The sequence below is a fragment of the Cloeon dipterum genome, chromosome X (assembly GCF_949628265.1).
Source record: "Cloeon dipterum chromosome X, ieCloDipt1.1, whole genome shotgun sequence".
In the NCBI taxonomy this organism is placed as follows: Eukaryota; Metazoa; Arthropoda; class Insecta; order Ephemeroptera; family Baetidae; genus Cloeon; species Cloeon dipterum.
In genome coordinates, this window is record NC_088790.1 from 27,706,757 (window position 1) to 27,732,014 (window position 25,258).

A 25,258-nucleotide genomic window follows, 5' to 3' on the forward strand; every position below is an offset into this window, starting at 1 on the left:
GCATTTCCGCTGCGATTTCAGACTCAATCTAGCTATTTTGCTTTTTTTAATTAATTTGCTTTTTTGACGTACTGATAACCAAAATCGGTTCAGCCATTCGCCGTAGAAACGTTGGAAAATATTTTTTTATTTCAAAAAATAGTTTTTCACGATTCTACGGCGATTGGCTGAACCGATTTTGGTTTTCAGCACGTCAAAAATTAGCAAATTAATTGAAGAATGCACAGTAGCTAGATTGAGTCTGAAATCGCAGCGGAAGTGCCTTAAAATCGAAAGTCTACGGTGGCGCCATCTGTTGGCGGCTTCGAACACTTAGGGTTTATGCAACTGGTGAATTATGAGAAAAATCCAAATTAAATACGTTTTTGTCGAGTATATATCAATTAAAAAGCACGTATTGATTTAATCTGATTGGACGTTAATACACCATTGCATTAAAATACATGTATTTAATCAAAAACATTTGAAAAGCTTGGCGGGAACCTTTTAAAAATTCATTCGAGTGTTGGACGAAATAATTTGAGCTCACAAATTTATTATTCTATCAGCACAGGACGATGGAAATTTCCACCGGTAAGTGTTCTAAATTGAAGCATTTCTATATAGCGAATGATGGGGTAGAGCACCAATTAAGAGTGTCGCGCAAAACGTATCTCTTTCCGTCCTCGAAGCAAGAACAAATAAATGGTGCTCAGTCATGCCGGCGCATTTTCACCACCATAACTGCCCCATTAGTTTTAATACCAGGCACACCATAAATATCCAGCCCGTCTGCTCGCGTGTTCAGCGCGAAAAGCAAGCGTCTCATCTGACGACAATATTCAGCAGAATTCCCAAATAACATTTGTGTGGAGAGCGCCGGCTTATTGCCGCGCATTTACAATGGAAAGAAATTTTGCAGGCACTTGGCAAGCGAGGGTGTGGATCGCCCGGAGCGGCGGCCCGCCTTTTGGCTGGCTGGCTGGCATGCGGCTGCAGGCCGAATTTCTTGACAAAGAGTGCGAAATCAGCCGTTTGCAGACGCCGCGTGGCTGGGAAAAGAGGCAGAGGCGAGTGGCCGCCGCGCCGAAAGCCTGGGTGGAAATAAAAGCGCGGCGCAAATTTAATTCATCTCGGCCAATAAAAGAGACGAGGGGGCCAAGGAATATAAAAGACCAAGTGCTTTTAACTGCGGCGCGTGGCTTGCGTTCTCTCCTCGCTTTTGACTAAACACACTCTGCTCTGCAAGCTGCTGCAAAATGCTCATCACCAGCCGCTTTTTCGATACCATTTATTCCCTCCTTACTTTTTACGAGCCATTTTTTCTCGCTCCGGTCAATTTTCATAGCTGTATATTTCCATTGGAAGCAAAAACGGATTATTTGTCTGCATGTATTTGATTTTTCATTCAGTCTGATAGCTTTTAATTAGCTGTTTAATTAAAAAATTAATTGGCTATATTGAATCCAGCTTTTTTATTAAAATTAAATTATCTTTACTTGAGTAAGTGTTCAAATTTTTAGTCGACCATCGAGTATTTTTCAACGAGTAATGAAATTCTGATTTAATAAACAAAGGTAAAGTAAGAAAGCTAGAAAAAAATGTATCTTATATTTCGAATTTTTCAAAACAATTTTTTGAAAGCACAAAAGAGACTATTTTGTTGGCGATTTTAGATAGCTGCAATTTAATGCTGAGTGAGCTCCAGCCGATAATGCGTCTGAATCGGCTTGGCATTTAATCGCTCAAAAATAAACGTAAAATACTTCCAGCGGGATCCAGATTCGTGCGACGCGCAGATATGGCGTCCGGTGGAGCATGGCGCGAAAAACCTGACACGTGAAAATGCGCGAAAATAACCAAGTTTTCGTCAATATTGTGACATAATTTGTATACTAATTGTGTCTTTTGGATCGTAAAAACCAACTCTTGACACTCGCACGGCAATCCAAAGAGAGCTTTTTGCTTCCCAAATTCAGACGCCATCTTGGATCTGCGCAGTGCGAACCAATTTTACCGCACATCTGGCTCCCGCTGAATATTTCAAATAAAAATTGGAATCTTAAAAACGGTTTTTTGCTTAATTCGACTATTTTTTGCAATAAAATCAAACTTAACTGTCAAAAACCTGATAAAAATCTTTGATCATAAGATGATTCCTCTTTTAGCTGTAAATATTTTCGTTCTGGAAAAGTTTAAACCATTATGTCGCTGGCCCTTCATTTAATTTTTTGTTTTCAAATGGATTCGAGACAAAAAAAACTTATTTTATGTGAATCTTATACTGCGAAGTTCAGAATAAAAATAATGTGGCAAAAATGCATGCGTTTTAATGCTAAATTTTTGGTCTAAAGTATATTAAATTTTCACAAAACACGGAAACATTGCCCGTTACATCTCCTTCAACGCCCATTAGAGCAGGGAAACCGACTTAAGCAGAAAATCAAAGCGTTACAAAACCGACTTTTAGAATAGCAGTATTCCGAATTTTAAAGATAAAAAATATTGATTCATTGCATTTGTTAAATTTTCGCTATACCTCAAACTGTTGGTGATGATACGACATAACAAAATTTTTATTTCCCATTTGTTTTCTTTAGATAGCCGGAAAACTCGTGGTCAGTTTCCCTTTTTTATTTACGTGTGTCACACGTCACCTTTTCCTTTCCTTTCCTTCCGAGCCGAATTTACTGAGCGGCCCGGTGCGTCGTGTGTGCGTGCGGTATAGTGTCGTGTCGCGTCCCCCTGTAATTAAGTTGGCAGCGATTTTAGACGGAGGTAGGCATGCTCTTTTATCTCGGGACCCAAAGTAACAATTTGGCCTGCGTACATTCAGCCAGCAGCTCGGCTAATGCACGCGCGAAACATGCAGACCGGCCTGTCGTCTCTGTGTGTGCCTCTCCTCTGCCGAAAATGCCATTATCGACTAATTAGTCGGGGGTTATCATCGTCATTACTATCATTATTGCCGCGCCATTATACCGGCGTGTGTGCGTGTGTGTGTAACGCGACATTCTCCGCACGCCGACAGGGCATGTGCGCAATTTCGCGTGTTCGTAGCCGAAAGCGAAGTGCAAATTGATTCCAGCGTGCAATACACGAATACACACACACAGAGTATACTTAAACGCGAGCGCCTAAGTAGTCCTCTCAAAGGAAAATTCCATCGCTGCTGCTGGGCTCTTCAAAGACGAAAGTGCGCGCAAGCTGCAGCTTAATTGGACCCTTTTGTTTTTTACCTTGGCACACGCACGTTCGCTCAGATTAAAATTAATACTTGACACTTTTCTACATAATAAACACTTTGACAGTAGCTTTGTCTATGTGAAATGAGGAGGAAACAAAGCAAGGTGTTTGTTTTTATGACCTAGGAAGATAAAATAAAATTATACTGTCTTAGAATATGAGGAGGATGTTGAAAGGACAACAATAATTTATCAGATTGGGAGTTGTTGGCTCCAAGAGTGTCCTATTAATTAATTTTTGGGTTTAAAACATTTTAGGTCTGGATATCAGGTCTGTTGGAATTTATTTTTACGAGTTTTTCGTACATGTAAACTGATTTTGATTGTGGCAACCGATGTGACAGTTCCAATGGTGCATGTATGGCGGGTGAGACAATTTCTCCGTTTAGCAGAAAAAAAATAAAGAATGATTATCTTGTTTAACTGGGATAATATCACAGCTGTAACAAAATTTCCATTGCTTACAAAAGAGTCATTTACATATTAAATATAAATTTTTATCCAAATTCCTATCATGAGAATTTTTGCCAAATTTTCTAGCAAATTCCATTTTCATATTTGAGATCTTTTTCCGTCGTTAAGTCCTATTTTCATGCCACAAATTTAAGAAAATTATTTGCTCTATTTAGCAGGGTTCGGCAATTTTGCAATGTTGGGTTTTCCGCATTTTTCTTAATTTAACCCTTAAATTCCAATGGTTACATTTCGCGCCAAAAACTTTGTATATTTACAATGAAGTGTTAAATTTTCGGTCTTTTGGTTAAACCAGTGGCTTTGATTTTTACTGATTTTGTCATCATAGGAATTGATCTTCAGTGAAAATGCATGATGTGCTTCGGAACAATGCGCAAAATTACAGAAAACCCCGCAAAAAAACAGTTTTTTTGCAATGCAGTGGATTTTTGCGGATTTTTACGAATTTATACGGTTTTGAATCCAAGTTTTAGACTTTTTACTATAATTTATTACAAATAATATCACAATTTCAGGCGACAAAATTATTTTTGTACGCAAATTTTGGTTCAAAAGATATCATTCAGACAGTTTTACGAGCAGATTTCAATAATAGAGCTTTGCACGCGATTTTTGCCAACAATTTTCCAAGCTCGTGATTATTTGGTGTGAATCGAACTCACTGACCTTATTAAATTCACATCCCTAACCGTAAGAGAACCCGTTCTTCATAAATGAAATAAATTACGTAACTTAAATATTCAATAAAAAAACTATTAACTTGTTTCCAAGAAATCTCATTTGCTGCTAGAGCTACAATTTCTATTTTAATCCGTCTGGGATTTGTAATCTGCACTTCAGTGTTTCTATTTTCCTGGATTACAAATGAACTGCTGGTACTCCGGAGAGCGAGTCTGAATTGATGATCACACCAAGGCAGATCTAATTCCGTCGGCTAATTTCCTCTATCTCCGGCTGAAAAACTTGATAAATGGACAAGACGTCGCGTGACTTTTTGTCCCGCCGCTCAAATGAAAAGTTTGATCTGTTGGCGAATTTTCCAATTGGCTGCTCGTGGTGTGTGGTTGGCTTTTTTGTTCTGGCTGCCGAGCGAGCCGAGCGAACGAGCGAGAGCTTCGCTGATCCAATTTCCACACGTCGTCGTGTGGCGTTAACTTAATCAGCCGGCCAAAAAACTGGCTGCTGCTGCTGCTTCTGCCGTCGGAGAAAAAAGTAAAAAAGAAGTCTCGCTCTGCTCAGCTCTCGCGAAGCACCCTATTTGCTAATAAAGCTTCTGCCGACGAGGAGAAGGAAATCAGCGGCTGCTGGCGCTGCTGAGAAATCATCGGCCGCCTGATTTGACTTCTCTCGCTTCTAATCGCCCCCGAAAAGGAATTTCGCACCGGCTTTTGAATTCGCACGTGATTGCTGCGCCCTCGTCTTCCCGCCGCCTTTTGCTTGAGAACTCTCACGCATTGGGAAGAATGGGATGTGCTTCTGGCTCGGCAAAATTGTTTCCGTGGGAATCGACTTCTTCTTTCATCCGAACCGCGAGCACACGAAAATTGGAACTGCATTTCATTCGAGATAGAAAAATCCAATTCCAGAGGCAGGAATTTCGACAGTTCTTGGTCTGGGTTTTGAAAAGGGAACAATTTTTTAATGGAATAAACTCTCCAGAGTTTAATCTGCTCATATTTTCCAATAATAAAGCCAAACTAATGGAGACGCCGGTAATTTGTAATTTGTAATTTGAAAGGAAGAATTTAATCGCTCCAGTTTTAGATTAAAGTGGAATGATACAGGGCAGCAATTAAAAATTATTTTAATTGTTGGATGCCATAAACAATTTGTTCAACAATTTGCAATAATAAAAAAGGACCTTCCTACAATAAAAATTCAAATTTTGCCAATTTTCTCCAAAATTTACTGTGCTTGAACATATTTTCTTGGCATATTCCGATTCCTCTCGTCGAGATCTGTCCAACGGTGTATGCCACTTATTGGGGAAACTCTTGGTTTTGAAATTAAATCGTATTTCAAGTAAGAAGACAGCCATTACCATTTGAAAAGCACGGTAACTTTCCAGCAAATTTTCTCAAAAAATTACAGTGCTTCTTAGGTCAATTTAGGCTTTAACTGAATCCTAAGGGTCGAGTTTATGCATTTTCCAGGCTTTTAAAGTATCATTCCTCTTTTTAAGTTCTACTGCTGTTCTTTCTAAACATTTCAGATTTCTTTTAGTGACGATAGAAAAAAAATATCCACAGAACATCAATCGATTTGTTGATCTGGCTTTTAGACGTATGTATTAAATTTCCTGTCTAGAATGCGCACAAGGAAATGTTTTAGTTTGAACGACGTGAGTAAAATCATAAAGTTATTTTTTTTTAATTCCTCAATGTGTGCAAGATAGAAGCTTCAAAAGAACTAAAACAACAATTGGATTTAATTTGGGAAATGCTTTAAAATAAGATTTCAAGCCATTTTTCATTCACACGATGATTTTTTTTTACAAAGTCGGGGGAAACTGACAGTGTCTATTATGACCTTGTAAAAATAAATCCTTTTTTTAATTTTGGTCAGAAAAATTGCTCAAAAGCTAATTAATTAAAATAATCGCTTCAGTTTTTCTGTGTAGCATGAATTAATTTCCCATAAAAAATCAAATCAATTTTATTTTCATATGACTATAAAAAATGATTATCATTCAAATAAGGGTAAGATCCAAAAGCAAACATTTCAATTTTTTCGTTACGATGTAATATGTAACTTTAAACCATTTTTATTTCTTATTTGTAATGTTATGTCTAAAAATTAAGCTATAAAAGTCATTTACAACTTTTACACGCAGTAATTGTGTGTGATTTACAAGCGGCTAGGTTTTTATTGCACGTATACAGGATATATTTGGGCAAAAGCACACAATATTTCGTATTTTATGGACTTCTTTGCTTAAGAGTGAGTACAAAAACCGGACAGAAGCAGACAGAGAGAGTCCCAATTGAGCAATTTACTCGGTCCGCACGATCCAGTGGGCAAGTTGCGCCGACATCCTCTCGCTTTTTTAGCTTTCCGGCGTCAACGCGACTCATATCTTTGCGGAAAAGAGCTTGTCATAGGGCGGCGAGAGAGTGAAATGGGCGCCGGCTGAGTTAGGGAGAGTGGCTTGCCTCGATTGCAGGAAGAAAATTCATCACCGCGCTGTCAGTCTGGGTCTCTGCAAATATTTGTACAATTCATTTTGGGCCCGCCGCGTTCTCGTAAGAAGCGCGCGTGTATGTGCGGAGGCTCGTTTTACGGCTCGGCTGCACCTCTCGAGTGATTTCATGATATTTGACACTGATTAAGCCAGCGGACGCGACCCCAACCAACACACCCTGGAGGCCTTGCGCGACCCTGCAGCGGTTAGAAAAAATAAATGGCTGCTGCACTTTTTTACGAATATATACTGCGGAGCCGGCAGTTTTGTTCCCCACCCTCGCCCGAGCAAAGAGAGATGGTTCATTATTCCGGCAAACAAGAGGTATAGAAACAAGGCAAATATTTACAGGCAACCAGGATTTACTAAAATCCAACATAAGGCAAATAATTCCAGGCAATCTCGCATTTTGCATGCAACAATTATTGCGGAAACTATAAATTTTCCATGACGTGCTGATATTCAGCGGGGTCCAGATTCGTGCGACGCGCAGACATGGCGTCCGGTGGAGTATGGCGGGAAAAATGGTCACGTGAAAACGCGCGAAAAGAACAAAGTTTTCGTCATAATTTGCATTACTTGAACTAATTGTGTCTTTTGGATCGTAAAAACAAACTCTTGACGCTCGTACGGCAATCCAAAGAGAGCTGTTTGTTTCCCACATTCAGACGCCATCTTGGATCTGCGCACTGCGAACCAATTTTATCGCACATCTGGCTCCCACTGCTGATTGCAAAATTTGAAACCAATTATTGAAGCCATCTCAATTTTAAATTTATGGGAAACTCTTTGCTGTGAAATAAAATATGATTCCAATTATAGGGCGACAAAGTTTTCACCATTTGAAAAGCATGCAAACATTGAATGCACTTTTCTAACAAATTTAGTGGGTAACTTTTAACTTGAATAAAGCTTGAATTTGCTACAAGGATTTACCGGGATTTTCTAGAATTAATCCTCTTTAATTAAAATTTTCGCCGCAAGCATATCTTTAATAATTGCAATGCTTTTTGCTAAGCTTTCTTTCATTTCAACTCGACGAGGTCTATTATACAACGGAGTAGTAAACACCTGGCTTATAATTTAATCAAGCAAGCATAGTGCTCACCATTTAAAAAGCACAAAAGCTCTGCAGCCAATTTACTCGAGAATTTACTAAGCTACCTTGGCAAATTTTGGCTTCCGTCCAATCCTTAAGAATTAGTTCATACAACGGAAAAATGATTTTTATGACTCTCTGCACCATTCATTGCAGTTCTCTTCATTTTTGTATACAAAGAATGCCGATATTTTCAAAACAAAAGATTGAAAAAGTGCTATGTATCTGTGTTGGTGGGAATTTTGAGAAAATAAAGCCCAATCAAACTTCTTTAAAAATGTGACTCAAAAGCGGCACAAGGGCACACAAATTCTGCACATTGAGAATATACAATTGATAGAAATGTGAAAGCTATATTTTTATGATTTTAATTGTGTCGGACAAGCTGATGGTTTACAGTCTAATCATAACAAGGTCTACTGTATACAATAATTACGGTAACGATAATAAAATTTAATTCACTTCTTAGTTTATTTAATTTTTAAATTAAAATTTATTTTGTAAAATATACAATTTTAAACAAAACGTGTGTATTAATTAGAATTTTGTTTTATAATTTAACATAAATATATATTTAAAATAAAAAATTATTTAATTTTTTTAAAACAACAAATATTTATTCATTTTCTAAATATACTAACATATTAAAAACTAATAAAAATATATAGTAATTATATAAAATATTATTTAAAAATCCATTAAATGCTATTAAAGTACTCAAGGTTTGCTATCCAAGCAACCGATTGAGAAAATTCAACGCTCCTCAAGAGCCTCGGTGCAAATACTGCGAATTCTCCTGTCCCCATCAAAATTTAAGCCAGCCTTGGAAAACTGCAAATTTGCACCACAAAATTACAGGACAAAATGTCAAATAAGTGTTATAACAATTCTTCTTTAGGGAAGTAAGTGTTTGACAAATCATCTTTAAAATTTGGTTGTTATGAGTTCTAATGTAAAATGTATACAAGGCATAGATAAATCCGCAATTTTCCCAGATTTTAACTCCGTTTCGATATGAATATGCGATCAGCTTGCATCTGCATAATCTTTAAACTCCTGCGAAGAAACGCTGCAAAGTCAGTCGTAAATCGAGCGCAGTAAAAGTTATCGCCGAGCGGATTCAGAAAAAAGTTGTTGGCAATCTGGAGAAGAAGCGCGGAGTGTACTATATCGGTGCGGATTTGTGCAGCGTGTAACAATATTATCAAGCTGAGCAGCGTTCGGTTTTTATGCTTTAATAAAGAGACGACTGCATCTGCTGCTGCGAAACGCTCGCTCGCAGAGCTGCAGCTTCATTTTGTCGTTTTATATTCCAACACAGCAGCAGCAGCGGTGGCAGAGCCGATTGGCGCGCATTAAAAATGAATGGCTGCTCGTTCAAAGTTTGTGCAAAAAAAACGCGCATTGGTATACACCGAAATTGGCCATCCCGCTTATTTTTGCAGACCCTCGATATATTAAACGGCTGATTGCGCCGGGGAATTCGCTCATTTTCTATTTCGCTATATTAGCAGACGTGATCCGAAATCGAAGAGCCAAAGAGCAAATAGTAGTCGGGCTGGCTCTCTCTCTCTCTCTCTCTGCTTCTTGAATTGTCGACTCGCAGTCGCCATTCGCTCTCTGCTGTGTATCTAGACGGGGAACCGACGTTCTTCACCAGTTCACCAGGCAGCTGCTGACTAAATACATTTCTTTGCGCGAATTGGAATTGCGTTCTTAGAGTGACTTGGAGAAAAGAAATTAAATAGGAAAATATTGCTGACTTTTGCTCTTTGAACTAGAAATTCATCAGTTTAGTTTAGTAATTCAAAAATTCACTAAACCAGGCCGCAACAATCCTCTGTTAAAAGGATAGATTTATTTAGAATTGATAAAATCATTAGTCCTTGAAGTGAAGTGGCGTTACAACAGGTTGCTAAAATTTTGAGCAATAAAAATTCTCCAGTTTTGCAAGTGTGGACAATTTATTTTTAATGCCGATTAGATTTCCTGCACATTTGCCCCGTTTGCTTTTCGGTAAAAATTAATTTACTTGTTAGAGCCGGTCTTAAAAAAATGAGCGCGGCAGCTTTTATTTAGTTATAATATAAAATTCTGTTTTATTTACTGAAATGGCTTTAAAATGGATTGATACAGGGCAACAATTAAAAATTATTTGAATTGATAAACAGTTTGCTCTACAATTTGTAACAATCAAAAAAGGACCTTGCTACAGTTAAAATCAAATTTTGCCAATTTTCTTCAAAATTTACTGTGCTTGAACATATTTTCTTGGCATATTCCGATTCCTCTCGTCGAGATCTGTCCAACGGTGTTATTGGGGAAACTCTTGGTTTTGAAATTAAATCGGATTTCAAGTAGGGAGACAGTCCTCAGCATTTTCCAGGATTTTCCAGTATCAATCATCTTTAAATTGCGGAGATTCATGAGATTTGGCCCATATCTTGTAGTTTAACTTCCTATTTTTACCATTTTACTTTAATATTTCAATGAGTAACCCTAAATCTCATATAATACATGTTTTGCTATCATTATCTTTATCAAAACAAACAATGGAAATAATTTTCTACAATGCTCACTGAACGAGGTAATGTTACGAAGAAAAGAAACCCTCTCTCTCTCTCTCTCTTCACCCAAAGTGCCCTCAACGAGCAAAAAGGGGCGTGCAGGTCGGTGTAAAACAACAAATTGCGGCTGTCTGACAAAAACACTCGCTTATATTGGGAAAGCATGAATCGCGCTGTGTTTATTCTGGCCGTGCCGTCGGTTTGTTTTGCGCTAATAATTTTCCGCGCGCCTGCATTAATGAGGCGGGCGGGCGGGCGGGCGGACCGCTTATGATTGTGCTGTTGTTTCTGGCAAGTGCTCAAGGGTGTCTTTTCTGCTTTACAGCGTGCAAGCAAATGGAACAGGGCATCCAAGCCATCTTTGGGCCGTCGGATCCGGTGCTGGGCGCGCACATCCAGTCCATTTGCGAGGCGCTCGATGTGCCCCACCTCGAGACCAGGGTCGACTTTGAGCCCAGCTTCAAGGAGTTCTCCATCAACCTGCACCCCAGCCAGGAGCACATGAACCAGGTTTGACAATTTTATTAATTAATTCCCTTTCTTTAATTTAAATTAGAAAAAATAGAGATACTGTCTTTGATTTTAGAAATTAAAACGATAAATTTTTACAGAACCAATTATTAATTTCCGTATAATCTATTCCTTTATGAGATTGCTTGCTATTTAATATTATTTAAAGTGTGAAGCTGCTTAAAAATAAATTTTGCTGAGCAAAAAACTAACCATATTTGGAAATTATAGTTTAAATGTAAATAATAGAAAATTTACAGCTATAAGAACTTCAGATTTAGTTTACTTTTTAGTTTGAATTAGTTAATTTTAATAATTTATGAATTTAAATATTTAAAATTAGTAATGAATACAATTTTAGATTGTTTTACGCCGCTAGGAAAAGTTTTTTACTCATTGATCATGTTTCATTTTTACATTCATGGAGAAATGTTTTAAAACTACGTATTGCTGTAGAAAAAAATATTTAAAGAATGGCTAATTTAAACCATAAAATTTTATCCAAAAATAAAATATTGTAAAAAACAAATTAAATATAAATTTTTAATTAAATATCTGCTTCCGTGGGCTATGAGCTCCTTGTGTGTCAATAAAACCACCAAACAATTGACAAACTGGACACGCCAGACATTTATTTGATTATGCCGCTGGAAATGAGAGGTGAACAAAAAATCGGCAAGTGCATGGCGAGTCAGCGCCGTGGCGCCTCCCAGCCGGATGAACTTTTGGACCATTGCGAGCCACTTTAACAACTATTTTTTTTACTATCTCTCTGATATTGTGCAGTAAGAAAAGAGCCAAAAAGCTTTCGCAATCCTCTCTGATCCAAATTAAATCGTTATTGCAAAGCAAGAGAGTCAAACGTAGGCGCGTATCAGTCAACACTAGACCCTCCAGGGTTGCATTTGCTTTTACCACCCGGTTTTTTCACCACTGGTTTTTACCACTCAATTTTTCCCAATTTCTTTGCGCAAGAAATGAATTTATTCTATTGTCACCTTTGAAAATCTATAATTTACGGTCGGAGTGGTCCAAATATCCTCCAATGAGCTGATAATTTATTTTAAATTGCCGATTTCAATTTCTCCAAAATTTTATCTCTGTCAGTTATAAGCTTATAATAAGAAAATTATTAAAAAAATAAGGCGAAAGCATTGCCTGCAAGAAACTGGTAAAAATTGTAAAAAAAAGTTTTTTTACCACTGCACTGCATTTAAAAAAAAAATAAAAGCGGTTTATTTTTGCAACCCTGAGACCTCCAAATATTTCTCGAATTCTCAGATTGCTAGTGCGCTTAAAAATGCAAGCCAATGGTTTGGTAATGAACGATTATTAATCCTTTTTAAATCTCTAGGATTTTTTAAGCATCAAATTACTTAACAATTTATCAAACACGATCCAAAATTTCCCGGTTAAATAAAAAAAAAACAATAATAAATTTACTATTTTTTGTTTTCAGGCGTTCCAAGACGTGATGGCCTTTCTAAATTGGACCAGGGTGGCTGTCGTTTACGAAGAAGACTACGGTACTTATGCCAAAAACTATCTTGTTCCGTGAATGTGACGTTAAAAAGTGTTTTGTTGGTGTTGCTCACTTTCAGATATAACAAGTTCAAAAGGTCAGATTTACAATTCCGCCCGGATTTTATATATACATATTATTATTATTTTTCAATTTCACCCAATTGTTATCATTCGTTTTTGAATAGCTTTGGCCGAGGGACCGAGCTCCGCTGGCCAGTCTCGGCGGCGGCGGCGGCGGAGCTCGGGTTCGCTCTAAAAACACATTACTTCACCCGTGCAGAGTGTAGAGATAAAATTAATCCGCAATGCATGGAGCTGATGGAATGAATATGCATCAGAGCTTTAAATTAGAAGTAATTGTTCATGCAAAACGTCCTGGTAGCAGAGAATGTAGGGCGTGGGCACATCACAAACTTCATCTTTCACCAGCAGAAAAAAGTGACGAGAGCAAATCCATCCATTTCATCTACCATTCGAACGGATTAGTACCGGCAACTATCGGGCCCAACTTTTTCACTCTGTTCTGACGAGAAAATCCTCGCATGCTCGCTTTTTCGCCTATATAGTGGAGTAAAAAACACGTGCGAATTACTTTTGTAGTCAGCCGCAAAGCCCCTTTAGTTTTTTTTCCTCCCGCAAAAGAAAAGATGCTTTCGAGCCGGCCAATGGAGCATCGCACATACATATTTCTCACTCATTTTCCTGCTTCTTTCTTTCTTTCTCTCTCAATACCGTGTCTGCTTTTCCCCCGGAGCAGAAAAGGGGCCGCTTTGAGCATGCAAAGAGAATAAAAGTGGTGCTTGCAGGCCTGTTCAAGTTGCAAGACTTGGTCAAGAGCCCGCCCACCCAGCGCACGGAAATGTACATCAGACAGGCCAACCCGGCCACCTACAGACAAGTGCTCAAGGAAATCAGGCAGAAGGAGATTTACAAACTGATCGTCGACACAAACCCCAAGCACATGTACAAATTCTTTCGAGCGGTAAGTTGGACTAGTTATGTTATGTACTCTAACCTTAACACACAATCAGCTCATGTTGCCAACGAACTTTGAACCGACTTTTCAAGCTTGGACGAAGTTTCTCAAGCTGGCCAATTTGTAAATCCTGCAAAGCCAGATAATTGTTTTTATTTTAACTCTTACAGTTTATGTATAACCTTTGATTACTGTGGTTCTTCTGGAAAGCACATTCATAAATTATATTTTTTACATATTTTTCTTTTACCACCGGGGTCCGTATTCACGCGACGCGCAGATATGGCGTCTGGTAGAGTACGGCGGGAAAGTTTCAAACGTAAAATGAAATTGGCTTGGAAAATGTATCATGAAAATGAATATTTTTGTTGTTATTTCTTTACTAACAGCTGATTACCCAGGTAATTGACGAATCGACCATTAAATTGCACATCAGGCTAATGGAAATGTAACAAAATACGTGGGAATGAAATTATTAGGTCGGCACGCCTCTTTTTTGACGCTTCTGATTGGCCGCTGGACTGTCTCCTGATTGGCCTCCATTTTTCGACGCCATATTGACTTCTGACCGGCGGGAACCAACACAGATCGCAATCCGGACCCCGGTGTCTTTTAATTTCTTTTATATAACTGGACTAAATTTTCCATAAAAGTGTTTTAAGAGTGACATTTTTCACCTCTTTGGAAATTTTTTGAGACTGTTCATATATGTGAGAGCGAGAGAGCCCCCGCGCTAAGCGAACCCCAACCTAATTTTTTATATTCGCGTTTCCCTTCTCTCTCTCGTGTCCCACATTTATTTTAATACAACCAGCGTATCGCTCTCATGTATAATACGCTTTCCCTCACAATATGGTTTGAATAATTGTTTAAACGCATTCGTGGAGAAATTTATTGCGATTTTTTTGCTGCAACTGTATTATTTTATAATCCTTTTTTGTTTACACAATGTTTTTATAGGGAAAATTATCCAAAAATGAGTAATTTGGGCTCTTGAGCGAGGCCCGAGCTTCCGAAAAATAGCCCAATCCTGATTTTACCCTAGCTTTTTTCTCTTCCGCGCCTTTTCACTCTGAAATTTATTTTTACAATAAAATTGTGCGTGTAAAAACAATGGTGTACTTCCCCCTCTCTAAATAAATAAATAAATTCCCCGTCTTGCTCTTTGACTATCCAAATTAATAATTTTCCAGTCAGTTTCTAACGAATAAATAAATCACCAGTAAAAAGTGATAAACAGGGACTTTTATGATGCTGGAATCCTGCTGACAGAGCCAATCGAGACGATTTGATAAATGGACCAATTTCGACCCCCGCGTGAAATATGGTTTCGGCGTTTATATGTTGCCAACAGCATTCTTCGCTTGCTGTGCAAATTTACAAACATCTCGGCTGACAGATCAGGTTAGCAGCGCAAATATGCGTCGACAGTCTATCGTGTTAGGTGTTCGTGATTTTGAACGGAACACCTTTGTCACCTGCTCACCTCTGGAGGCTGATAAAAGTGTGTCGCTGGCGAGAAATCCGTTTTGTCCTGAAAGCAGGCCCTAAAAGCATTGATCCGCGCGCGCTGTGGGCGGGTGGGCGTTTCGGCGGCGGCACACAGCGAGCAGAATATAAACAGATTTGTCTCGCAGACGGCTGAAAAAGAGCGAACAAAAGTGCCGCCATAAAATTCAAATCATAAACTTCCGTCACTTGCCGCCGAGCAGGCCGTGCCTGCCTGCTATACTTTTGATTGATTTACAAATCCAGCTTCCAAGCCAACAACGCACGCTGCACTTTTTGGCCTCTTCTCCTAATGTGGCTCATTTGTCAACGCTGCTCTGCTCCCCCCGAAAATGACTCTTTTTTTCTATTCATGGCCTCGAATATTTTATGATATTTATTATTTCATTGTTATTTGCAGATAAATCGCAAACGGCCCGGAAAAAATGCCGAATTGGTCTGGCTGATTTAGTGTTTGGCACACTGCTTTACGAGCGCATCCTTCCAGGGTTGCCGCATGGCGCATACTTAATATTAATTCAATAAATCATTATAAATCTTTAAATTAAAACCGTACATTGTATTTCTTCGCGTTGGTGGGGTTTGCCCATGAAGTATCGTCGGGCTTCACCAAATGTGGTGATTTACCCATGAAGTTATTTCAATTAAATTTAAAAATTATAAACTGTCTGAAACATTTTTTGTAAATATAAAATTTAAATCACAAATAAACCAGTAATAATCATCGATCCCCCCAAGAATAGGGGATGCGGCATCCCTAGTCCCCATATTTGCCCGCTATATCAATCCAGAGTATCGCTTCGTCGCGCGTGCACTTTACTGCCGAGTTATCGCTGATGAGCAATCAAACGCGGATACTCGGAAATTGCGTCGGAAATGGCTTTTTTTGCGTACACACACGCACCCATATTCATCATTTGCAAAATCCGTTGGATTTGCGATGGCCGGTTTTTTGCCGTTAAATGCGCTCTTGGCGTCGTTCGCAATCAGATAACGACGGCTGTCCCATCAACGCCGTGTGATGCAATTATATCACTGCATGTAGGACGCGTGTTAATTCCTTCCTGCCATCAAACAACTCACGTGTGATAATTCGGTGGGAATGTCATTCTAGCACGGTCCGTTGATTTTAACTCAGATGCGAGAACGATATTGCGGAGCAAAATGTTTTTCCCTGCTAATTAGGTGTTTTTTTAAAATTTAATTATAATGAATGTACGGAGAGCTATGACTCATTGGAGAATTTTGAATTACTAATTGCGTGAAGCAGGATATATTTATAACTTTGAAAATTATTTAATTCAGCGGTGTTTAGTTTTATGCATACGGTCCTAATGTTTAAATTTTTACTGCTGCGACGTTAATTAATAATTTATTAGTTAATGCAAAATTAATAAAACAGTTAAAAATAAAAATAATTTATTAGTAATATTCATGCTTATTTGATAAACCCGCGATGACTGGAAGCTGATAAAAAATAGTCAAATGTCAATCTGCAATTCACCAGCGGGGACCAGATTCGTGCGACGCGCATTAATGGCGTCCGGTGGAGTATGGCGCGAAAAAACGGCACGTGAAAATGCCCAGTTTTCGTCATAATTTGCATCACTTGAACTAATTGTGTCTTTTGGATCGTAAAAACAAACTCTTGACACTCGTACGGCAATCCAAAGAGAGCTTTTTGTTTCCCACATTCAGACGCCATCTTGGATCTGCGCAGTGGGAACCAATTTTAACGCACATCTGGACCCTGCTGGCATTCACAGCCCTAATTATTCCTTTACATCTCAATATTAAATCAATTACAAATTTAAAAAATCTCTTCTGTCTAATTAAGGAGTGTTAATTAAATGAGTAATGAAATTGCGTAATTAAAATGCAGCCTTTATGAAGCATGTAGCGCTGTTTATTACCGTCTGCTGACACGTGTTTCCACAAAATGTGCGCGTGCTATTTAAAATTTAACGCTCCAAGTCTCGGCGCCGACAGCTTCCCTGAGCGCGTATTCGGAAGGGGCTCTTTGTTTTCTAATCTGGGCGCCGTAAAAGTGGCAAGGCAACCACGGGCCAGGCGCGCGATGCGAAATTTGCGAGTCCCTTTTGTGAAATAGACGCACGCACACTTCTTGCTAAACATCTCCGTCGGGCGGGTTGCATAGCGCACTTTCTCGCAGGCTGTCAGCGCTTTTATTGTCCAATCATAAACATAATACAATATTTCCTTTCCCTCGCGAGCCCTTTTTACGGCTCGCCCGCCGTCGAGTGCAGTACACCACGTTTTTACGACGCGCGCGCGCCCTTTTATTTCATTTTCTCGTCGTGCTGCCGCTTAAGTGAGTCGGATCAAAGCGGACAAAACGCTGACGTATTTTTTTCTCTCTTTTTTCTTACAGATTTTGCAACTACAAATGAATGACTACAGATACCACTACATGTTCACCACATTTGTGAGTATCAACACTAGTTTGCGCGTGCACGAGTGGCAATTTAATATTCATGAGTGTCGAAACGCCACCACGACCTTGTTGTGTGTGTACATTTGCAACCCGGATTTTCCTCTGGGAGCGAACAAATTGAGCGCAAGCTCTCGATCTCACTCCACCTGCACGTGCGGGAATGTATTAATGTGTTTGCGTAAAAACAGGTAATAAACTGCGCGTTCAGGAACAAAGCTTTAGAATTTTTCAAATAAGCGTGACAGGGAAACCGTGAATTTTTAATTTAGCATTCTGGTAACAAAAACTAATTAATTTGAGCCTTTAAAATATCGTATTTATGCAATACTTATGCAATTATTACCATATTTTAATTTTATAGGGATAAAATTGTGCTTTATTTGTGCATTTATCTTCGGTTCAACGTTTTTTTTTAATATATTCAACAGGCATATTTTCCAGTGCTTCATTCTGATTGTGAGGCACAGAAAAATTGAATTCACATCACTTCAAATAAGAATAAATTTGAAAAAGGATTTAAAATTTCTTGCCCTGAATTTTTTCATTTAAAGGAGTTCTCATGCTTTGAAATTCCTGTGAAATTTCCTGAGGAAACAGGGTCACGATGTTTTCCCTTATCCCGGCATCAAAGATTTAAATTTGTTGTATGTATTAATACACCAGTTGTATCAGCTCTTAGTGTTCGAAGCCGCCAACAGATGGCGCCACCGTATATTTTCGTAATAAAATTAATTTTAAGGCATTTCCGCTGCGATTTCAGACTCAATCCTGCTTCTGTGCATTCTTTACTTAATATTCTTTCTTTTGACGTGCTGAAAACCAAAATCAGTCCAGCCATTCGCCGTAGAAACATTGCAAAATATTTTATATTTCAAAAAATCGCTTTTAACGATTCTACGGCGATTGGCTAAACCGAATTTGGTTTTCAACACGTCAAAAGAAAGCATGTTTAATGAAGAATGCTCAGTAGCAGAATTTAGTCTGAAATCGAAGCGAAATTGCCTTAAAACTAAATTTATTACGAAAGTATAAAGTGGCGCCATCTGTTGGAGGCTTCGAACACTAATGGTTTATGCAACTAATGAATTAAAATGGACTTTAATTCATTCCGATGATCAACCAGCACGTTTCAGATTAAGTCTTGGCCACTATGGTGTACAAAATTCAGTGAAATGTTGTTCTAGCGCAGAGATTTGGGCGTGTTTTTTCCTCACTTTTGGCTCTCTGGCATTTAACATCCGAAATTTGACCAAAACCAACAAGTGCCGGAGCCGAATTCACTCCGACAAGGCGCAAATTCCCAATTTCCCAGCCCGCAAAGACGTCAAGCGTACTTATGTTAGCGTAACCCCGAACAAAAGTGATTCGGTTCGCTTGCACGCGCATTAGCATAAAACGCGAACGACGAGAGCGCGTGAGCGAGGCACAAAAGCACGCGGACAAATCCTATTTGCTAGAACAAAGCCATCCGGTGTCTAACAAGCATTCGTATAACCTAATCCGAATCCTCTTCTCTTTCCAACAGGATATTGAAACGTTCGACTTGGAGGACTTCAAATACAACTCTGTGAATATCACTGCATTTCGTTTAGTTGACGTAGAGGACAAACGGGTCTCGGAAAAACTGGCACAAATGGAGAAGTTCCAGCCGATAGGGCAGAGCATACTCAATCGCTCGGGGATAATTCAGGTGAAAAACACATGCCCCCTGCCAAAAGCAGGCCCGCGTGCGTGCGGATAATGTGCCATAAAATCCTCTTTTGCCAGTGCATTACGCCCGCAAAGCCTGCTTTTATGAGCGCCCTGCAACAAGATTGAGCCAGAGCGAGTCTCTAATTCGCGCGCCGCCACCCCGAACCTCCCCCCAACCCTCCGCCACCCACCCCCGTCCCCCGGCCTGAGAGCGGAACGACGACTGCTTTATTGGCCGGAACATCAAATGGAACAAGCGAGTGCGCGCCTAATTGAAAATCAGCCGTCAAATCTTGATTAAAGACTCGCGAAAAGCCTCTTTCTTGCTGCAGGCCGGGCAAGAAGTGGTTTTATGCCGCCTCTGCACTTGATCAAAAACACTCCCACACTTCAAATCTAATCAGCTGAGCAATTTAACTAGTCAAAGCTCGAGCGAGGGGAAAAATTGGATATTAACCATCCTTTTGTGATTATTAAACTCTCGATAAAGCGTGTAAAAGGGTTAAAATTATTGAGTTAAGGCAATTTCTGCATGTGCCAAGTCAACTTAAAATGAAAATTGCCACTGAGTAATTTAATCAGAGTTTGCGCAATCATTAAATTGCAATGTTTTTTGCACAGAGAAAGTCTCACTTTTTTAATTATGAAATTATTTTCTGGCTCCTTTAAATTATGTATTTAGACAAACACATTAAATCAAAACCAGATTTTTCAGAGCCTGTTCGGTCGCAAATCTGGACAATTGAATATGTTTGAATATTTTCTCTGTTCAACTGCATTTTTGACACTGAAGAGGATTGCTAGACATTTCATTTGGATTAAAAATTTAGTTGATTTTGAGAGAATCCAAAAAACCGCAAAAAACTTGCAATTTATAGCTGTTTCAACAAAAATTCGAGTTTTCAGCAACACCCGAATAATATTTTAAATAGGATTTCACTAAAAAGGTCAAACATCTCATCCACGACTCGCTAAATATATTTTCCGTTAATCCAAGACTAAAAGAAGATAACATTGTGCCTTTCTCGCAGGCGGAATCTGCACTGATGTTTGACTCGGTGTACGTTTTCGCCAAAGGGCTAGCAGCTTTGGACCAAGGCCACGTGCTGAAGCCTGCCAATCTGTCATGCGAACTCGAGCACCCGTGGGAAGACGGACTCAGTTTGTACAACTACCTAAATACGGTAAGACAAAAATAATTAATTTACAAAAGCAAAAATGACACGAATTATTTCTTGTCAAATAATAAATTTCTTAATAACTGTTCATTTCGTATCATGTTGTACACCTGGTACACCATACTCCACACATTTTCCTCCAAGTTATTAAGAAATATTAATTTTCTCCTCCGGACGCTTCAAAGTTGAGCCAATAAATCCAGAAAATAGCTTTTCTCGGAGACAGAGAGCGTATATACTATAAAACAAGTGTCTAACACCCTCAAGGCGAGTCTGCACGGCTTGACTGGCCACATCGAGTTCACCGAGGGCCGTCGCAGTGGCTTCAAATTGGACCTTTTGAAGTTGAAAAGGGAGCAGCTGCAGATGGTGGGTCAGTGGAACATGGGCCAAGGGGTCAACATCACCGACCCAGCCGCCTTCTACGAGAGCAGCGTTAACAACATCACCCTCATCGTCATGACAAGAGCGGTACGTGTGTGCAGACGAATATGTATAATATATGCGCAGATTCTCACATCTCATCGCATCGCACGCGTCCTCCCTCTCTCATTGTTAGCGGGACATTTCAACTGCGGCACTATTCCGAGAAATATTCAATTATTGCTCAGGCACCGAGACGGATTAAAAATTCCTCAGGCTTTTTTTTATACTGAGCATTAATTTTATTCACAAATTCATAAGGTTTCACGTTAATATAAATAAAGGAAGTAATTTCTTTACAGCTTGTATGTTAAAAAATGAAAATTTACTCAGGGAAATGAATTAAAAAAAGCAAAATTCCTACTTTATGCTGGTAAAGCTTTACGAAGAAAATTTAGCAAAAGTGTTTTATCAAATCAGGACCATTTCAGATTTTGCCAAATTTCTAGAAAAATCAAAGGTTTTTGTCAATGATTTGTACACGATTTATCCAACGGTTTGCAAATTTCCCTTCTGGTGAAATAATTCTTGATTAACTACCGCTTAAAAAGAGGAATGATACTGCAAAATCCTGGAAAATGCTTGTTGGCAATGCATAAATTCGTCCCTTAGGATTCAGTTAAAGCCTAAATTGACCTAAGAAGCGCTGTAATTTTTTAAGAAAATTGGCTGGAAAGTTTCCGTGCTTTTCAAATGGTAATGGCTGTCTCCTTACTTGAAATCCGATTTAATTTCAAAACCAAGAGATTCCCCAATAAGTGGCATACACCGTTGGACAGATCTCGACGAGAGGAATCGGAATATGCCAAGAAAATATGTTCAAGCACTCAAAATTTGGGAGAAAATTGGCAAAATTTGAATTTTAACTGTAGGAAGGTCCTTTTTTACTATTGCAAATTGTTGAACAAATTGTTTATGACATCCAACAATTCAAATTACTTTCAATTGTTGCCCTGTATCATTCCACTTTAATTTAACATTCAAATTTAGAGGCCGATTTTCTCAAAGATTCAGTTAATTTCTCCAAAACAATTAAGCTATCAAAATTAGTAAAATTGAAACAAAAAACTTCAAATCTAAATTAATTTGAACAGCAATCTGGGTGTATTTTAGCTTTTATTTTCCCACTTAAAGAGGTTTTAAAGTATAGGTAAATAGGATTTAATAAATATTTCTGTAAATTATCCAAAAAAATATTCTTGGGTGAATTATCGAGCTGCAGTTGCGTTTGATTAACAGGAAAAGCCGTACGTGATGGTGCGAGAGGATAAGAACCTGACAGGCAACTCGCGCTACGAGGGCTTTTGCATCGATTTGCTCAAGTCGATTGCGAACCAAGTCGACTTCAACTACGACATCCGCCTTGTACCCGACCACATGTACGGAGTCTACGACCCCGAGTCCAAACAGTGGAACGGCATCGTGCGCGAGCTCATGGACAAGGTGAGTAGTTGGCTGTTGATCCCTCTGCCGGAGTGAGTGCGACGCCCGCTCATTAATTATTCACTCGCCGGCTCGGATTATTCTACTTCAAAAGCGCTTTACAGCTGCTGGAGTGGACTTGCTGCACAGATTTTCAATTATCGATGAGATGGAAATGAGATTTGCTCGTTGCTGGCTATTTCTAGAATCCTCTATGGGGCATTATGATTTTATAATTGAATTTTTTAGATTTATTGAATTTCTTTGTGATTTTGCAATAAAATTGTTAATAAAAAATAGTAATTTGCTAATTAGAAACGTCCCCGCAGTCCTTCTATATTTGAATTTTGTAATGAAAACTCTGATATTTCGTAAAAATTCCACGTATTCATTTTTTGTACGTTGTCAAAATGACTGCAGGGTTTCTGGGAAGTGTATGCAGTTTTTACAGAAAATCGGGATGAAATCAGGAGAAACGGGCCTCGCGGCGTTCACAAAATTTAGTTCTAATCATGATAGAGCATTAAACTTTGTGCCAAATATATCCCATTTAAAAAAAATCAAATTTAAGTAACTTCTGATGAATTTTAATTTATTTAAACTTTTTAAAAACTCAAAAACGTCATGAATGGTACATTTAATCTCAAATTTCTTGGGACCTGCTCGAACGTAATAGCAAAAGAAACAAAATATGGCCTAGCAACGACCGAAAAATCTATCTTTAGCATATTTCCTGTCGGACAGCGGGGGCCAGATTCGTGCGACGCGCAGATATGGCGTCCAGTGGAGTTCGGCGCGAAAAAACGGTCACGTGAAAATGCGCGAAAAGAATCAAGTTTTGGTCAATATTGTGACCTAATTTGCATTACTCTTAACTAATTGTGTCTTTTGGATCGTAAAAACAAACTCTTGACACTCCAAAGACAGCTTTTTGCTTCCCACATTCAGACGCCATCTTGGATCTGCGCTGTGCGAACCAATTTTATCGCACATCTGGACCCCGCTGCTGTCGGATTTTGATTTTTAGGGCTATAGATATGGGATATTCCATTGAAAGTGATCTCGATTGCTTAAAAAGCTCACAAGCCTTAGAAAATTCCTCAGCAGCCTGTGTCAATAATGGATTTTACCCAGTTTAAACATATAAATGCCACAAGATCCAGGAAAAAATATATATTAACTGAATTATGCGCCGTTATGGGAGCAATTTTCCAAGAGCAGTTGAGAAAGCTTTTTACTCCATGGGTAGTTTTGAAAGAAAAAGACCATCATTGGTGCTATACGACTTCATGAAAATTACATCTACCGAGGTAGACAATCTGATGATCAGCGCTTTCTTAATGCACCAGCGATGTTTCATTCGTGCAATAAGGGAGAAAAACGGGCCATATCTCAGCAAACAGCAATTTCTCGCGTAATTATTCTGTTTACTCGGCGCATCTTCGTGCAGCTCGCGCCGGCGATTCATTTCCGCAAATGATAGTGCAAAAGTTTGGATGTAACGGCCATAAAACGGCGAGCGGATTGTTTGTTTGGCCGCGAAATAACTGCCGCCGCGGCCATTCGCCGAGGCACTAAAGTGCAATAATAATGAGAACAAGGCGAACGAGACAAAAGCGGGCCGCAAATGCACCGCGCGCAGCCGGCAATAATGTTTTCTTTGTCTGCATGCAGAACGGCTCTTTCCCTTTAATTAAAAGTCAATTTTCCGCCGCCGGGCGCTTTCCTATGTAAATGTGTCTCTGCTCTATATACATATATTTATGTATGTGTGTAGCAAATGTATGTACATACATGCACTTGATGCAATTAGCTAAGCTGCTGCCAGCGCCACGCTATTAGCGCATTTACTTTTGGCCCCGAAACTCTCGCGCGCGAGCGCCAGCGCCTGCTGCATCAATTAATCCGATTCGTCTGGCTGACTGAGGCAAACCACTTTCGCTGCTAATCAGAAACAGACTGCGAGACAAATTCTGCAGCAGAATGATGCTTCAACAGCCAGCTTCTCGAGCAGGCAGAATTGCGTGACGGAGTAGAATTTATTTTCCATTTTATGGAAATGCGAGAATATATCGTTGAATTTTCGCACAAATTTTTTAGTCTGATTGTTTTGGTTTTTTACAATGAGCCCCCTTTATTTAATAGAAGATCAAAAATTATAATTTTGTGTATCCCCAGAAAATATTCTTCTCGGTGCCATAGAAATAAAGTACAAACTGGCAGAAAATTATTTAATTCAAAATATTCAGGTGATTTAGCGTAAAAATCAGCGTTGCCTTTTTGTTTATTTGGTTTGTATCATATTTGGCAGCGGGAGCCAGATGTGCGATAAAATTGCTTTGCACTGCGCAGATCCAAGATGGCGTCTGAATTTGGGAAACAAAAAGCTCTCTTTGGATTGCCGTACGAGTGTCAAGAGTTTGTTTTTACGATCCAAAAGACACAATTAGTACAAATAATGCAAATTGTGTTATAAAATTGACGAAAACTTCTTATCGCGAATTTTCACGTTACCGTTTTTTCGCGCTCTACTCCACCGGACGCCATATCTGCGCGTCGCACGAATCTGGACCTCGCTGATATTTGGAAAACTTATTTGCTTTGAGATTATTACCATGTTTTTCACTCAAATGGCTGGCCTAGTATAAAGTCCAGCATGATTAATTAAATCAAAAATTCCAATTTAAATTAAAAGAAATGTTCCGATCCAGATAGAAAAATAAAAAACGTGGCTTTGGGTTTTGACAGCAAAAATATTTTTACCAAATTTTGGATCTGTTTTTTTAAGAAGTTATTATTCCACGAACAAGGCTGTTTCCATATAATTATATAGGAAATAATTAGCTCAATAAGCGATTTCCTACTTTCATATTTTTAAGTGCCTCTAGACTTTTTCACGTATGAGCCCGTCTTAAGTGGATTTGCGTTAAATTCGTTATTTGGATGCGAGGCACGGACGGCCAAACCAATGTGCATTACAAGCTAAAACGGAGCGAAATTCCCTGCCGGCGCACTAATTGTCTC

General features: G+C 38.9%; 1 protein-coding gene across 7 annotated transcripts in view; it reads left to right on the top strand.

Annotated features, from left to right (window-relative positions):
* Positions 1-25,258, top strand: part of LOC135946011 (glutamate receptor ionotropic, kainate 2) — a 97,768-nt gene that overhangs the window by 63,980 nt on the left and 8,530 nt on the right. For 4 of the 7 annotated variants that reach the window (XM_065493999.1, XM_065494000.1, XM_065493995.1 and 1 more), the window contains exons 3-11: positions 10,871-11,055; positions 12,515-12,581; positions 12,657-12,674; positions 13,386-13,561; positions 17,457-17,510; positions 19,045-19,209; positions 20,243-20,395; positions 20,657-20,860; positions 22,052-22,255. In XM_065493999.1, the coding sequence (XP_065350071.1) occupies positions 10,871-11,055; positions 12,515-12,581; positions 12,657-12,674; positions 13,386-13,561; positions 17,457-17,510; positions 19,045-19,209; positions 20,243-20,395; positions 20,657-20,860; positions 22,052-22,255 (1,226 nt within the window). The remainder of the gene's footprint in view (positions 1-10,870; positions 11,056-12,514; positions 12,582-12,656; positions 12,675-13,385; positions 13,562-17,456; positions 17,511-19,044; positions 19,210-20,242; positions 20,396-20,656; positions 20,861-22,051; positions 22,256-25,258) is intronic. The other 3 variants (XM_065494002.1, XM_065493996.1, XM_065493998.1) reach the window with 1 other exon arrangement.